At 55.1% G+C, this 15,060-nt stretch overlaps 1 protein-coding gene across 21 annotated transcripts in view; it reads right to left on the bottom strand.

Moving 5' to 3' along the window:
• The window catches only part of LDB3 (LIM domain binding 3), a 61,271-nt gene that overhangs the window by 36,033 nt on the left and 10,178 nt on the right, over window positions 1-15,060 (bottom strand). For 4 of the 21 annotated variants that reach the window (XM_084996453.1, XM_084996458.1, XM_084996450.1 and 1 more), the window contains exons 4-8: window positions 14,963-15,038; window positions 9,630-9,652; window positions 8,310-8,521; window positions 3,569-3,738; window positions 3,031-3,067 (exon numbers count right to left, since the gene is read on the bottom strand). In XM_084996453.1, the coding sequence (XP_084852579.1) occupies window positions 3,031-3,067; window positions 3,569-3,587 (56 nt within the window). In that variant the 5' untranslated portion in view covers window positions 3,588-3,738; window positions 8,310-8,521; window positions 9,630-9,652; window positions 14,963-15,038. Of the gene's footprint in view, window positions 1-3,030; window positions 3,068-3,568; window positions 3,739-4,062; window positions 6,318-8,309; window positions 8,522-9,629; window positions 9,653-13,226; window positions 13,595-14,962; window positions 15,039-15,060 lie in introns of all 21 variants that reach the window. The other 17 variants (XM_084996443.1, XM_084996447.1, XM_084996441.1 and 14 more) reach the window with 6 other exon arrangements.

The raw sequence follows: 15,060 nt of genomic DNA, 5'->3' as shown, positions 1-15,060 counted from the left end.
CCGCTACTTCAGATGAAGGCTGGAAGCCATAGTACTACCTGTACCCTTGAGAAAGTAGGGGGTTGGTATTAAGCCCACCTGGACAGTTTGCTAAGGTTCTGGGTCCTTCCTGGGAGGGGAGCCAAGTCTGCAGCTGGACCGTTCAGGAGCCCACCCTGCCTCACTTATAAAGACAGAGTCCCAGAGATTAGGCCAGCCCGTGGGCACTGGAGCTCAGAGGGAAGCTACTTGCTACCAGATATCAGAAACGTAGCCACAATGCCAGGAGCCAGGGCCTGAGAGGAGAGGAGGAGAGGGCAGGGCAGGGATCTGAGCTTCTCAGGGACTCTGCAAGGGCAGGTAGAGCCGCGACAGGTGAGGAGCAAGTTTATACCTGCCCTCGAGGTCATCAGTACCCCTGCCTGGTACAGAACACCTGGTGTCCCTACTAGCTTTCCCACCAACAGGAAGGAAAAAGCACCCCTGCACATGTACAAGCCTATATAGGCCACCATGGTGCCCAGGCTGCCCTGCTGGAGTGAGCTCCTTGGAAGTGGGGTGCAGTGAAGCCTCCCTAAGGAGGTGTAGCCTTTGTGAGAAATCCTCAGACTCCTCACTGTGAGTTAGGCTAACTGGAGGAGGAAGGGCAGAGGCTGTGGCTTCAGCCAACAAGATGGATCAGTAGGGTCTGGGGTGCAGATTCCAACTTGGGAGGGGGACAGATGGAAGTGGGGCTCAGTGCCCCGGGAAGCAATATCCCTAACCAGCCTGGAGCCAGGGTGAGGGTAAGCATGGTCCCTTCTGCTCTGATGGCCACTTGAATGAGCCTGGGGCCCCAGTCACTACTTCAGGCATTAATCACAAACAGAACTAACCACTGTCCCCATCGCACCCCCACTTCTTACTCCCAGGGGTGACCCCCAGGCTGCTTGGGAGTCAGTGAAATAAAAAAGGCCTATCTTCCTCCTGTGGCCGTAGGGAGAATGGGTATTTCTGGGGAGGCTGTGAGGACCTTCCAGAAATTAAAGTCAGGGAAAGGAAGAAGGGCAAGAGGCTTAGACCCCTCCAGTCCCGGGTAGAACACTTGCTGGGTGGCTCCGAGCCTGCACATTCGGGGCCAGAGACCCCAAAGGGAGGGGCTGACAGTGGCACAGAGTGTGTGGTGGGAAGGTGCTTTCTCAGGGTGGGGGCCTGGACTGAGGGAGGAAGCAGGCTGGAGTTTCTTCTTGGGCTCCCACTTCCAGATTTCCCTACAATGAAACCCTGCAGGGGCTGTGAGAGAGATTCTAAGACCTGCAGCAGAGTTCTCAAGACCACCTGCCTTCTGCTGGGATCTGAATGGAGCTGTAGGTGATTAAGCCCCAGAAGGAAGGGCTGACCTCCCCCCCAGAGCCACAGGATCAGGCTGAACAAGCCCCAAGAGATGCTTCTGAAAGAAAGGAGGGGAAGACCAATGCCGAGGCCTGCGGACCACCCTTAGTACTGCCTTTTGTGTTCTCCTCATTCACTAACTTCACAGAGCCTACAAATATTCCAGGGGAAATACGAGCGACAAAGGCTCTCTGTAATCTACCTCCACCAGTACCTTCTACACGGTGTCTGGTGACTGAGATGTGGACTTAGAGTGACCGGCCAGAGAAACATAAAGTAACCAGAAGTACTGGGAGGGGGCAATGGAGGCTGGAAAGCAGGGCAGGCCCTTGCTGGCTTCCTGATGGAACAGACCTGGAGACATATAAGCAGTTTGCTGTAAAGTCCCTCCATCAAATCTTTGGCAAAGACCACATTGCTCACTGGAGTGTCTTTGTGGCTGGCTCCAAAGAGGAGGTGGGATGGACATGGAAATGGTACAAGGGCAGAGGCGCACGGGTTGGAGAGAGCGGACAGCTTAGTCACGCTTCAGACAGCTCAATACTACCTTTTGTGCTACATCAAACACCATCTCATTTCAGGTTCTTTACAGGCACACTGCAGGCACCAACAGGTTAAGAACCATCACTGGAATAGCATGCCATTGTTAGCAGGCCGGGGAGGACCACACTTTAGGCTGGGCTGCCTCAGCCAAAGAGTGGGAGCAACTCTGATTGGTAGAAATAGAAGTTCGGAAATCCACATCAACTGGAGCTGACACCACAGTAGTACTCTCCACGTGGTCCTGTGGCCACTACACGCTGGTGAGCAAGGACAGAAAGCGCTAGGCCCAGGATGGAAAGGCACCTCTGAGCCTCAGCTCCTCACACAGAGGCCACCATAGGATGTGCGGGTCCAAGGCAGACTCTCCCAGGACAGACATGCAGATGGCACATTTGCTTCTGGAAGTGTAAGCAAAATCACACCGGGCCCCATGCCTCCCCATGGAAGGCCCTACTGGGTTCCAGTGGGTTCCAGAGCAGCGTGCCCCCTTCATGCCCAGGGCCATGAGCACCTGAAAGGCCGAAGGTGTCAGGCCAGTGGCTGGGGCCTCAGGCCTGCCAGTCAGGGAGACGATACTTGGAGACACCCTGCCCTGCACAAGCCACTCCTCATGCCCAGGGCTTTGCTTCCTTGCAGCAGCTGTGGTGCTCTGTGGAACTGATACCTCAATGTGAGTCTGGACAGGTGAGTCCAAGGGCCAGGGGGTCACGCGCAGCAGAGCCCTCCATGTGCCTGCTTCCCAGTGCTTAGCTTTCAGACTCACAGGGGACAGGCCCTGAGATGAGTGGGCAGGCAAGGCAACTGGCCCAGTGCCTCACAGGGAGAGATGCCCTCATTCTCAACAGCCCAGCAAAGGCCAAAGCAGCCCTGCCCCCTGCCCAGGGACAGAGCCAGGAGAGCCCAGAGTCCTCGCTTGGAAGCCGGGGCCTGGAGGATAAGACTCAGCTCCAGGCACCCACCTCACTGACCCAGGACACATGCCTCAAGCCAGCACCTGCTGGAGCCCCTGAGGGGCCGGGAGTTTCCATATGCGTTAACCTGAGAAGTTTCTTCCGTGAGTCATGTGACCTGGGGGCTGCCCTGGAAGGGATGGGGTTAGAAGGGGCAAGGCCACAGAGCCTGAATGCAGGCACTTACCTTGACCTTCGCAAAGCTTCTTCGTCAGGGTCTTGCACTGTGGGTAGAAAGTTGCTGGTCAGGAGGAATCACACAGACCATCAGGAAGAAAAGCTACTGGAGTTCGATGGGCACTGAGTTGCCACCCATGATGGCATGATGGGACAGTTACTGCCCTCTACCTGTGACCTCTGGGAGGAAAAGGCTTTGTGCTGGATGGCGGAAGGAGGCATGAGAGCAAGTAGTGCAGGTGGGAGGGAGTGGTTGCAGGCGTGGCCTACAAGGTGCTCTTATTCTCATGCAGGCAAGCACTGCAGCCAGCCTGCTGCCCACTGCTTCAGTCAGGGAGCCAAGCAAAAGGCTGGTGTCAGCTTGCTTGCTCTAGGAGCTGAAAGGGGCTCAGCAGGCTGCTAACTATCTATCAAGGCCAGCTCATCTTCAAGGGTGGGGGGGCTTGACTCCTTGGCTTCTGTGGGCCTTGTGACCATGAACTAGGGCCCTGACCCCTGTGGCCCCTCAGGGTCTCCCCTCCTGCCCCACCTCCACAGCCTTCTCTTACTGTATTCTGTGCCCGTCATCTGGGCCAGGATGCGGAAAGAGCGAGACTGCAGGTTGGAGGAGCGGCGGGCCCACTCATCAGCCTCGTCTTCCGGCTTATTCTGGTTCTTAATCACAGCCTGATACACAGGAGAGGCACTGTCCACGGTGAGGTCTTTGATAGGAAGGCTCCTGCAAGGCAGACAGAGGTCGTGGGCAAGGGCAGAGCTGGAACCCTGCTCCTGACCCCTGCATCACCCCTATGTCGTGTCCTCCTGGCATGCCCCCACCCCCCATGCCTGTTGATGGCCCCTGCTTGTCTGAACCCTCCATGCCCCTTACCCGCTGCCCTCTGAAAGCCTGTGACAAGGGCTTGGCCTGGGTCCTCAGTGCTCAGGGTGGTCACAGCGAGACAGTGAGTTCCTCTCACAGAGGGTCAGGAGGCTCAGACCCTCCCGCCAACACCCACCCCGCCCCCCCATGCTAACTCCAGACATGAGTCTGAGACACCCTCACCCCAGGAGTTGGATCTCCTTTGAGGAAAGAAGAGGCAGAAGAGGTCTGGAAGCAATTTCAACCTCCCCGAGCTGGCCCTTAGCTTGGGGCTAGGTAAGACAGGCCATTCGAGGAATTCAGAGGCTTCCTCATGGTCAGTCTCTCGTCCTCCTCAGAGCCTGGGATCCGAGCAAGAAGTCACCAATGTGGTGACTGCCCTGGAAGAGGATTGAAGGCTCCCACTCAGCAAAAACAGGCAAGCTCTGTGAGGTGATGAGAAAAACAAGGCAACCCGACCCATGAGGCCTGGCATTACCCACCGATGCTGGGATTTCTAGCCCACAGGAGTTGGGAGTGGCGCTGCAAGGAGGGTCACCAGTTCTCTGCCCCAGAGCAGCACATTCATTTGAAAGGTACCTGGTGACTTTCCCTTAGACTCCCAGGGCCTGGCATATAGTAGGTGCTCAAAACTTAGTTGAATGAACAAATCTTAGCCAGATCAGAGCCATAAGGGAGTCCAGAGTGCCTTGAGTCCAGGGCCTCCCAGCCCAGATCAGATGCAGGGCAGGATACATGAAAAGCTCTAGGGGTGTCCACTCACCCCAATCAGAGAGGGCTGGGGGATCCAAGTTGCCCTGCCCACCCTCTCAGGAGTCAGGTAGGCTCAGAAAAAGCTCACAGCAATAACAGCCTGCCCCCCCGGCCTACAGACCAGTGGCCCCTCTCCTCTTACAGATGCTGAAACTGGGGTCCAGAGAGGCCAGCCAACTAGATCCAGGTTATGGCATGTAGGGCCCCCATTGAGTCAGAACCCAGGCTTCCGCCTCCCAGCCCAGTGTCCTTTCCATCAGACCTTCTGCAGTGACAGGGCTCAGGAAGGCCACTTCTGCCCACTGGGGACTTGCGCACCCCAGATGCTCCACACCTGGAAACATGGCCCAGCCCAGACATCCTGTCCATCCACCTGTTCCTGCACTATAGCTGCCTTGACCTGCACCGCCCCCTCAAGGGCTGGTTAGCTGGAAAGGGGACATTCCCAGAGCCCATGTCTTCTACCCTCTCCGCAAGGAGCTGGATGGAAGTGGCCTAGTCTCCCAGGATTGGTTCCCTGCGTCAGCTCAGAGTGGGCTATGAGATCAGAGGTGGAGAAAGGTCGTGGAAGGTGACTGACTAAGGTTGGCTGGAGCTACCCTACTGTCCTGAAGGCTTTGCCCTGGCCTGAAGAGCTACAGCCTGAGGTTGGGATCAGATAGGGAAGACCGTCAGATCCCTCTGGCATCCAAGCAGGGAGGAGACTGGGTCTGCCCAGGAAACGGAGGAGAGGCTGGGATCTCGACGGGGAGGTCGTTTCTGGCACACGGAGGAGTCTCAAGGGGTCCCAAAACAGATGAAAGTCATTCACTGCCATTTCCCTAGAACGTGCCCTTGAGACACTCCCTCTTCCTTCCACAGCTCCAAGGGCTCAAGAAAGTTGCCAGGAGTAAGTTCTCTGGGGTTCACATTGTTGGCGTCCCTTCCCAAAATTACTGTCCAAAGACTAGGAACTTGTGGTCCTGATGCAACAGAGACTGGGAGCCAGACAAAGGAACTGGTGTGACTTTGAGATTCTAGGACTCAGAAAGAATATACAACAGAGAGAAGATGGAAAAGGCCCTGCAGTTCTGGGACCCTGGTCCGTGGCCACTCTGTGGAGCTGCTCTCAGCATGAATTTCTTGTCACCAAAAACACTCCATGGTCACTGCAACATCAAGGTCATCTATGGGCATTTACTCCACTGCACACTGCCCCAAATCTGACTCATCTTTCACCTATGGGTGTTTCTGGCAGGCACTGGCTCCTCCAGATCTGTCTTCCATGAGGATTCTGGGGAGTGGCCTCCAAGAGGCCCCCTGACCACCCTCTCACTCTCTGAATAATGGCCTGGTGTGGATTCTGACATTCAAATCTACACCATCCCAATGCAGACAAGAAAGGCCAGGAAAAGCCCCTGCAAAGCCAGCAAGGAGAACATAGGGATACACCCCCAGCCAGTGTGATGTCATTACTCTGATTTCTATGTCCATAGTGACGTTATTTGGGGCAAACCCCCAAAGACAAGTACTTGCTTGTAGAGGCTGTAGGGCATGTCATTTACCTGTGAGGTGGGTGTGAGGAAGAATGTGGACAGAGCCACTGTCCTCAGGCACATCCCACCAAACCCAAACACCATCCCGCAACCAGACAGACGGACGATGGAACAGAAACTGTGGAGTCTACTTACGCCAGCGGTGATGCCCTGCCAAGCAGAGGAAAGCCCAGCAGTGAGTGCGTGTCCATCATGGGAGGGCGGGGGGGCGGCGCATACACAAGGGAGCAGGGTTAGGATCAGAAATGAGTTATGGGAGTGGGGTGGATAAAGGAGGAAGAGAGAGAGACAAAAAGAAAACTGTCAGTGAGGAAGGAATCATGGAAATTAACAGCAGAAACGGAGCACCTCATGGCAGACAGGGGCAGCTTTTACCCACTGGCACCACAGCAGCATCAACCCAGCAGGGCTGAGTTAGAAGGAAAGGGAAGCATGTTGCTTCCCAGGCGCACAAGGGAAGGGAAAAGGATGGGAGGGGAGGGGATGGGAAGAAGCCTAGATTAGATCAAAGGTGCATCATGTTAAAAAAAGATCATGGGCGCCCTGGAAGTAAAAATAATGATTGCAATCATCTTCTCCCAAGGTGCAGAAAATATAAAGTTAGTGAACAACAGTTCTTCCATCATCTTCCATTGTGCTTCTCTTTGGCGACTGTTACCACTTTTGAGAGCACACCAAGGACACACGTGGCAAACAAATATTAACAGGAAATCCCTGTTAACACTTTGGCTTAATCAGACAGCCCTGTTTTCCTGGGTACACATGAGCTAACGGTTATGTTTTTAAACTTGCAGGGTCAAATCTTCTGATTTGAATGATGGAATTAAATAAATCAACATTGCCCACAGAGTTTTGCAAAGAACTGCAGCCCTGAGAATGGCCGGTTTGAGACTCACAGCTCAATCTCCACCCTCTGGTGGCCCAAAAGAAGCACTGTGTGCCTGAGAGGACCAGGCTCCCTAGAACAAGAAGAGCCAAGAAGTCCATACCATGTTCCATTCTTTGGCCTCTGGAGCCTACCCCTTCATAAACTGCACTCATGTCACGGCCACAAAGGCTAGGTTCTGAAAAGGCCAAACACTTAGGAGTTCTCTGGGACTTTTTAACACCTCTAAACCTCTTACAGCATCTGCTTTTTCTAGCTTCAGAAAAAAGTGCAACAATCATTTTAAGATCTCTTGCCTTGAGTCGCTGGGGATCCTGACTCAGGGAATAAGATGTTACCCAAAAAGATAATCAATTCTGAAAGTCAACACTAATGGTATTCCCAAGTAGAATACAGTAAGGGTCTGTGAGTGTGTGTGTGAAAGGAAGAGAGACAACAGAGACAGACAGAAACAGAAAAAGAGAAAGAGACAGAAAGAGAGAGACAGAGAGAGGTATACACAGAAAAAGATACAGAAAAGAAAGAGACTAAGAGAAGCAAAGACAGAAAGAAAGTTAGAAAGAGAGAGGTCCCCATTAATGTTTGTATTATTACCAGTTTCATCCGCAGGTAATTTTCAGCCCTTCTCTGCCCTCAAGTTCTTCAATCATTGCTCACAAATTCAGGAACCAAGGAAACCCCACTGCCTTGAGGTTGGGTTTCCCTAGAGGCAAACAGGAGGAGGCAGGTTCCCCATCCTGGGTGCTCCCCAGTCTCTGTGATGGGGCTGACTGCCAACAGCACTGTGAAGACCCCTTCCAAACAAGAAACTCAATCATGTAGTTGCCTTGCTCCCATCATTGGAAGAAAGCAGCAAAACCTCCCCCAAAGAATGGCTTATTTGGGAAAAGCTGGGGTTTCCAGAATGTGACTGACCCTGTTTAAGAATTCCGGAAGTCTTTTTCTAAACCAGCCCCCTCATGAATCCCGGGAAAATACAGAAGCTGTGAAAAGCACTTGGAAGAACCACCATGTTCTGCACTTCTCCACCTTTCTCCTAAAGCTGACCGTGAGATTGATTTTGAAGAGAACACCACATTCCGAAGGCCCAGGCAAAGGCTAGCTCTCCCCCAAGGGTTTTGCCCTGAGAGGCTCAAGACAAGGGAGGAAAGCTGATCCCGATGCCTACAGTCTCTGATGACGATGGCGCCAAGCAGCCTGGTGCCCTCCGCGGTGACGAGGCAGCGGAGGTGGTAAGTGCTGGTGGAGGAGAGGACGCGCTTACCCACTGAAGTCACTGCCCTGGGCCTGGGCCTGCCCAGCGATGGCATCCATGATGGCGTCCTGGGAGTACATGCTGATGGGCGTGTTGTACTGCGCGTGGATGATGGTGGCCTTGCCACCCAGCCCCTTCACCTCAATGGGCTTGTGGGTCGACAGGGCCGAGTCCTTCAGGGCGCTGGGGTTGAAGCGTTCCTGGTAGTCGGCGCTGGGGGACGGGAGCATGGAAGGGGAGCAGGGGGGTAGGGGAGCGAGAGAGAGAGAGGTTGGAAGGAGAGAAGGGCAACGGCGGTGTTACTTGGGTCAAGTTGAGGGCTTGTAGTGGAGGATGTGGAGTGAGATCTCCCAAAGCCTCATCCCAGGTGGCTACCTGAGTCCCCTCGCCCGCGGCCCCTCCCCCGCCAACGACGTGGGCCGGCTGGGTCTGGTCAGGAAAATCATTGTATCCTCCCCAGAGCCCTTCGTGAAAGGTTTTTCTTGGCCATGTCTTCTTTCCCAGATACCTGGAGGCCCCAGCTCAGCCTGAGCTACCTCTCAGGGTTAGCAGGGGGTGCCAGGCTTTGAGAGTTCTCCCACCACACCCCCCGGGGAAGCAGAGACAGAAAGGGTTGGGGAGAGGGGTGGGGGTGGGATTAGGGGGCAGGAGCTGAGCCACATGTGAGAGGCAGCGGCAGCCCAAGCCGAGTCCAGAGCACTCCCAAAGGCCAGAAGCAGCCCCACTGGGCACCCACGGCGATCTTGAGCTTGGTTTCTCCACGAAGGGGCTCATCCTGCTGGCCACCCCCTGGGTGGCCTGGGGCTCTGCTCCTCCAGATGCTTCAGTGCAGGTGCTTCTTCCTCAGAGCAGGGGCTCAGGCTCCTCCAAGTCCCATTTGCTGGGTGGTCCGCCAGTCTTTCGGCATCCAGGCTTCCCCCTCCAACAGTAAGTGCGCTCCTCAGGCAAAGACGAAGTCAGGCACAGCCTTTCTGAGGGGTCTGGCCAGGCCTGAGATGTCTTCCGGAACCCATTTCAGCAGGATGCTCCACCAACTGCCCACCAGAGCCAGCCTGCTGTCTTAAGCAGCCACAGCAGAAATTGGGAGCAAAATGGCCGGGGGCATCAGAGGGAGCCCTAGCACCCCACCCCAACGTCTCCACTCCTTACGCACAGCTTCACACACATGCAGGCTCACTCAGGGACACAAATGCACCCCCACTCACGCATGCACACACATACACATGCTGACACAGGCGCACACTGTCCAGACCCCCAGACACGCGGAGGCATGCTGGGATAGGCACGCAAGCACACACACATGCTTTCCCTTCATACTAACTTGGCTGGAGAGTTGGCTACCACCTAGGGAGGAGAGAAAGAGCAAAGAAGACAGAGCTATCAGAGTGAGCTCCTGCCAAAGGGTTTGAACAAAGCGGTCCTCCGATTGGCCATTGTGGTGGCAGAGCCCAGACTGGCACTGGGTGAGGAGAGTGCAGAGTGAGAAAGGAGAAGAGCTCAGAGTTGCAATCACAGCCTCTCAGGTTGGGTCAGAGATGCCAACTGCAGTGTTTCCCCCTGGGTAGGTCCACAGTATCCAAAGCTTTGCCAGGGAATATAGCATTTTCTGTCTTCATGGGCACTCATTTACTATGTACATGAATCTCCCACATACAACCTGGCTATATACTCTGGTATAGGAGACCAGAGATCGAGACAGGATCAGCTATGGCTGCTTCAGGGACAGCCAAGGCCCCAAGTGCCTCCTGGCCAGGCAGCAGCTCTGCACTTACACTTGTTCAATGAGGGGCAGCTCTGGCAGGCTGGAGGAGTGGGGAGGCTTGAGAGAAATGAGAATCTAAGGCTTATTGCAGAAAGCCCCCAGCCAAGGCAGCCCAGCTTGGACACTACAAAAGAGACCCTACGGAGTTCCCGTCGTGGCGCAGTGGTTAACGAATCCGACTAGGAACCATGAGGTTGCGGGTTCGGTCCCTGCCCTTGCTCAGTGGGTTAAGGGTCCGGCGTTGCCGTGAGCTGTGGTGTAGGTTGCAGATGCGGCTCGGATCCCGAGTTGCTGTGGCTCTGGTGTAGGCCGGTGGCTACAGCTCCGATTCGACCCCTAGCCTGGGAACCTCCATATGCCGCAGGAGCGGCCCAAGAAATAGCAAAAAGACAAAAAAAAAAAAAAAGAGACCCTACCCTCACTCTTATCTGAGAACCAACCACCTGGAGCATCTTCTCCTTGAGGGCAGCACTGCCTGCCTTATGTTTCTTATTTTTTATTTTATTATTATTATTATTATTTTATTATTATTATTATTATTTTTTTTTGCTTTTTAGGGCCGCACCTGCGGCATACGGAAGTTCCCATATGGGTCAAATCCGAGCTACAGCTTCTGGCCTACGCCTCAGCCACAGCAACCCAGGATCCGAGCTGTGTCTGTGACCAACACCACAGCTCATGGCAACACCAGATCTTTAACTCACTGATCAAGGCCAGGGATTGAACCCAAGACCTCATGGTTCCTAGTCGAATTCCTTTGCGCTGTGCGATGTTTCTCTAAATGCAAATTCCTTTCAGTGGCAGATCCTGTCAGGAACCCCAGGAGAGAATAGTGCAGAAAGTGGTTTCCCTGCCCCCTACTCTGCCACCTTCCCAGATCTGACCACTCTGGCCTCTGGCTGCAAGAGCCTGGCCTGGCCCTCGTCATCCCTTGGCCAGGACCCTGGGGTCCGTGCCAAAGTCAGGGAGACCCCCCAGTCCCAGGCCCAACCATGACTCAGAGCTGATAAAATTCCTTCTGTCCTCTCAGGCTCAAAATAGCTGCAAGTGGAGCTATATTAGGAAAGGGCCAGCACAGATCTCCCATTCCTTCTCCATTTTTGGCCAGTGCTGACAGCTGCAGGGTCAGCTCTTGCCCTGCACAGCGCAGTGCTCCCTGTAGAGGGCAGTGTTGGCCTCAGGGGCCTCTGCCCTTCCCTGCCCCAGTAGCCAGCTCCTTCTTTGGCCTTGATTCCTGCCCCCTGCTTAGCTTCCCACTGAGGACTTGGAGGCTGGGATGCCCAAAGTAGTCACAACTCAAGAAGGAGCCAGCACTCAGGTCTTGGGAGAATAAGCCAAAGATGTAAGACCCACCCAGGGGGCCCCTAGCCCTTCCTGGCCTGAAGGACACTGCCCTTCAGTACCAGCCCCAGAGAGGATGAGGAGAAGGGGGCTGCAGGCCTGACTGTTCTTGTACTGTGTCTGTTCCTCCCCAAAGGACTCAAGCTGCCAAGGAATAACCTTGCAAGCTGCTCAGAAAGAGTAAGGACCTTCCTTCAGGAGCCTGACCCTACCTCTTCCTAGCACTGTGACTGTGGCCAAGTTGCCCAGCTGCCTTAGCCAGTCTCCTCATTCGTAAAGTCAAGATGGTGGAGCCTACCAGACTAAACAGAATCCTGAGTGTAAAGCCCTCAGCATGAGTTAAGTGTTGGATGAACAGACATCGGGATTAGCATTTGCCAAGCCTGTTTCTCATAAGCAGTTAAGACACTTTGCAGGGGTGGTGGCCTCAGCCCCCAGCTGGCCAGGATCAGAGGCTCCATCCTTTCTGCGGGAACTGCAGCTTCAGCCCTCACTTTGGATGAAGTATGCACGGCACCACACTCCTTCTCTAGCCCATCTTCCCTTCAGATAAACTGTTGGACCCTGCCACTCTGAGTGTCAAGAGAGACAGTTAGCCAGCTCCCAGTATCAATTGAGGGCTCAGTGAGAGGAGACCCTACCATCACTGCAGGTGGGCCTCTTGGTGGTCCAGGTCCACTAGAGTCTGACCTCCCTGCTCAGGAAGAGCTCTCAGTCCATCTAAAGTAGGAGCAGGAGTTCATTTCTACTCTGCCATTCCCTAAGCTTTCTGCAGAAGCTCCTTGCTGGAAAAAACTTGGAGGTACAAGGCTTTGCCACCTTGGTGGAAGGAAGCCAGGGTCCAAGTGCTCAGACTGAGGAGTTCCCAGCCTTACTCAGGATCCCAGAAAGATCTAGGGGATCTGAGAAAGCTGGGGATCCCCAGGGGAGCAGTGAGCGAGTAGAGCACAGGTACCTTCTGCGACAAGGTCAAAGAAAGGGTGTGGGTTTCAATCAGACTGACCCAGATGGCGATGCTGACTCATCTGTTTACCTGCTGTGTGACTCCAGGCAATGATGACTGAGAGCACGTAGTGAGTGTGCCAGAACTGAGCTCAGCGCTGCACACATGTTGTCACCTTCATTTCTCCCCATAATCCTGAGACACGAATAGTCTCATGGAAGATCCCTGAGCCCCTAACTGCTGGGCCATATTGCCTTGACTCAGCCCACTCTGCCTCTAGCACAGAGACAATTATACCCATTGCATGGGGCTGGGGAGAAGTTACAGTGAGATAACAAATGTGGACGGCTTGCAAGGTAATAATGTACTCTGCTTGGAGGTTCCCTTCCCTCAACCCCTCCATGAGGCCCACCTCCTCCAAGCAGCCTTCACAGACCACTGCCAGCCTCCCACCTCTCAGAGCTTTCAGAGGGATGGGGAGCAGTCTGTCCCCTTGCCCCAGAGTTCCTGGAAGTAGCAAGCTTTGTCTTTTCCTAGGGGTGACCTGATGTGAAAATTTTAGGAATCAGAGTCTCTTGCATTCGGGTCCAGCTCTGCTACTTAGTAGCTGGACAGCTGGACAACTCTGAGCCTCAGTTTCCCTCTCTGCAAAATCTGACCCATTACCCCCACTTGTGTAAAGCAACGATGCGCCCAGCTCATGGCAAATGTCGATAGGATGACTACTCTCATTGCTCTTGCCTGTGCTGCCTCATGGGCTTGGGGCTGGCTGGAATCAGTTCCTCGCTTTGACCACCTGACCAGGCCTCTATGAGCACTGAGGACCCAGGTGGCCCCAGACCACCAGCGGAGAGCTGTGTGCCATTACCTACCCTCCTAGGAGTCCGGCACCTGAGGCCTTCCCTCGGAGGCTCATCTGATACATCTGAGCCATCTCCCTCAGGGTCTCTGCCGAGTACAGGCCAATGGGGTTGTTATACTGCCTTGGCTGGCTTGAGCCCAGCGGGCCTTTCAGGCTGAGTGAGTCCAGGGCCCCCTCCAGGCTGGTCTTGGCCCCTGGGCTGCCCCGTGGAGGGCCGAGGTCAGAGGCCTCCGTGTGTGAGGAGAAGACGGAGGTCTGGGAGAAGGAGGAGCTAAAGGTCAGCCCATGCTCCGGGGTGCCTGGGGTGCCCGGGCTGGCCCTCGCCTCGGGGTGGGGGCTGGGTGCTGCCAGGCTGCTGTTGGCGTCCAGAGCAGGGTCCTGGCTCAGGGCAGCGCCATGCAGGGGAGAGAGAAGAGAGCAGTTAGAGGCCACGCCCATCCCAGCACTTCTGCATGGACCTGAAACAGAAGGGTTAGTGTGAGCACCCAGCAGCCCGCCACCCTGCAGCCTGCAGCCCGCTGCACCAAGCTCAGGAGGGACAAACAAGACACCTGGAAGAGAAGGGTTTTGTCAGAAAGAGCAGGGGAGACACACGGCTCCTGGCCCTGAAGCTGTCATCCACCTGGACAAAGCCCCACAAAGCCCCACAAAGAAAACTAGGCCAAGCCAGCTTGCCTGCAGGGCTCGAGGAGTGGAAGCGGGAGTGGTCTCAGGGAACTGGAGGGAGCCCCCTCCATCCTTCCTCTATTTTCCCTTCCCCTCAATGGGGGCACCTAATGAGCACAGCCCCACCTCCTGCTCTGCTGACCCCACATGGCCCTTCTGGGCTGGTGGTGAACAGGCAGAGTAGAGGTGCAGGAGAGAAAACTGAGGAAGGAGGATGGCTGACACTTGACTCCCAGAGTCTGCCTCTGCAGTTTCTTCCAAGCAGCCCTCTGCCTACTCCCCCAATCTGTCACCCACCCCAAACCCCCAGCATCCTCTTCTTGTCCCCTCCCCACCCTGCCCACTCTGCCTCATCAGACACACTGGGTCAGAGGTCATGCAGGGAGGGGTGGAGAGCAGTAGGGGGTATTCTCCTATAGGGGTGGTAGGGTGGACCTTGCATGGTCTGGGTCCCTCGGGGTTGAGCTGCTTAAAAAGAGCTGGGCAGGGGCCTGGGCCGGGGATGAGGGGTGTCTGCTCCTGTGCCTGCCTCTTGGCTGCAGCAGCACTTCTGAGTGTGGTCTAAGGGTGTGCAACTGAGAAGAGAAAGGGAAACTAGAGGGAAAGAGCCTGTGACAGAGGAGAAACCTCGAGGGCCCACAGGACCCCCATGCCTGGAAGCTCCTCCTGAGGGAGTCAGCTCAGAGTGGGGCCTCAACTTTCATGCCACAGTCACCCCTCTCCCTAGTGCCCTCAGGAGGATGAGGGTCAGAGCGTCTGGACACTTGTCCCTACTTAGCTGGGAGGATGGTCCCTCTCCTGAAGACACCACTGCCTAAGCTGATTTTCCATTAGCCCAGCCAGGCCCAGGGTATTAGCTAAACACCCAGGCAGGCACTTCCATACTCAGCATTTCATGGGGGCTCAAACACCTCCTGCCCCACTTCCCTGGTGTCAGCCACTGAGGGGCAGGGCTGGGGCAGGGCTAATCCTACCACCTTGCCTGAGTCAGACCAGCTGAGAGTCAGGCAGGCAGACCAGGGGCTGCACTCTAGGAATCATGGCCAAGAGTGGAGCCCACCACCCACGGTCAACACCTACCTTCTGGTGGGGTATCACCGGCAGAGGGGACTGGATTGGTGGCACTGCCGTGGAAATGGGAATGGGACGCTTTGACCTGGAAAAACCAGAAATGGGAT

The sequence above is a fragment of the Sus scrofa genome, chromosome 14 (assembly GCF_054392235.1).
Source record: "Sus scrofa isolate SSC_HxYL_T2T_F1_AM1 chromosome 14, Sscrofa_HxYL_maternal_Yorkshire_Landrace_v2.0, whole genome shotgun sequence".
In the NCBI taxonomy this organism is placed as follows: domain Eukaryota; kingdom Metazoa; phylum Chordata; class Mammalia; order Artiodactyla; family Suidae; genus Sus; species Sus scrofa.
Note: the sequence above shows the minus strand (reverse complement) of the source record. Positions and strands in the feature narration are given on the sequence as shown.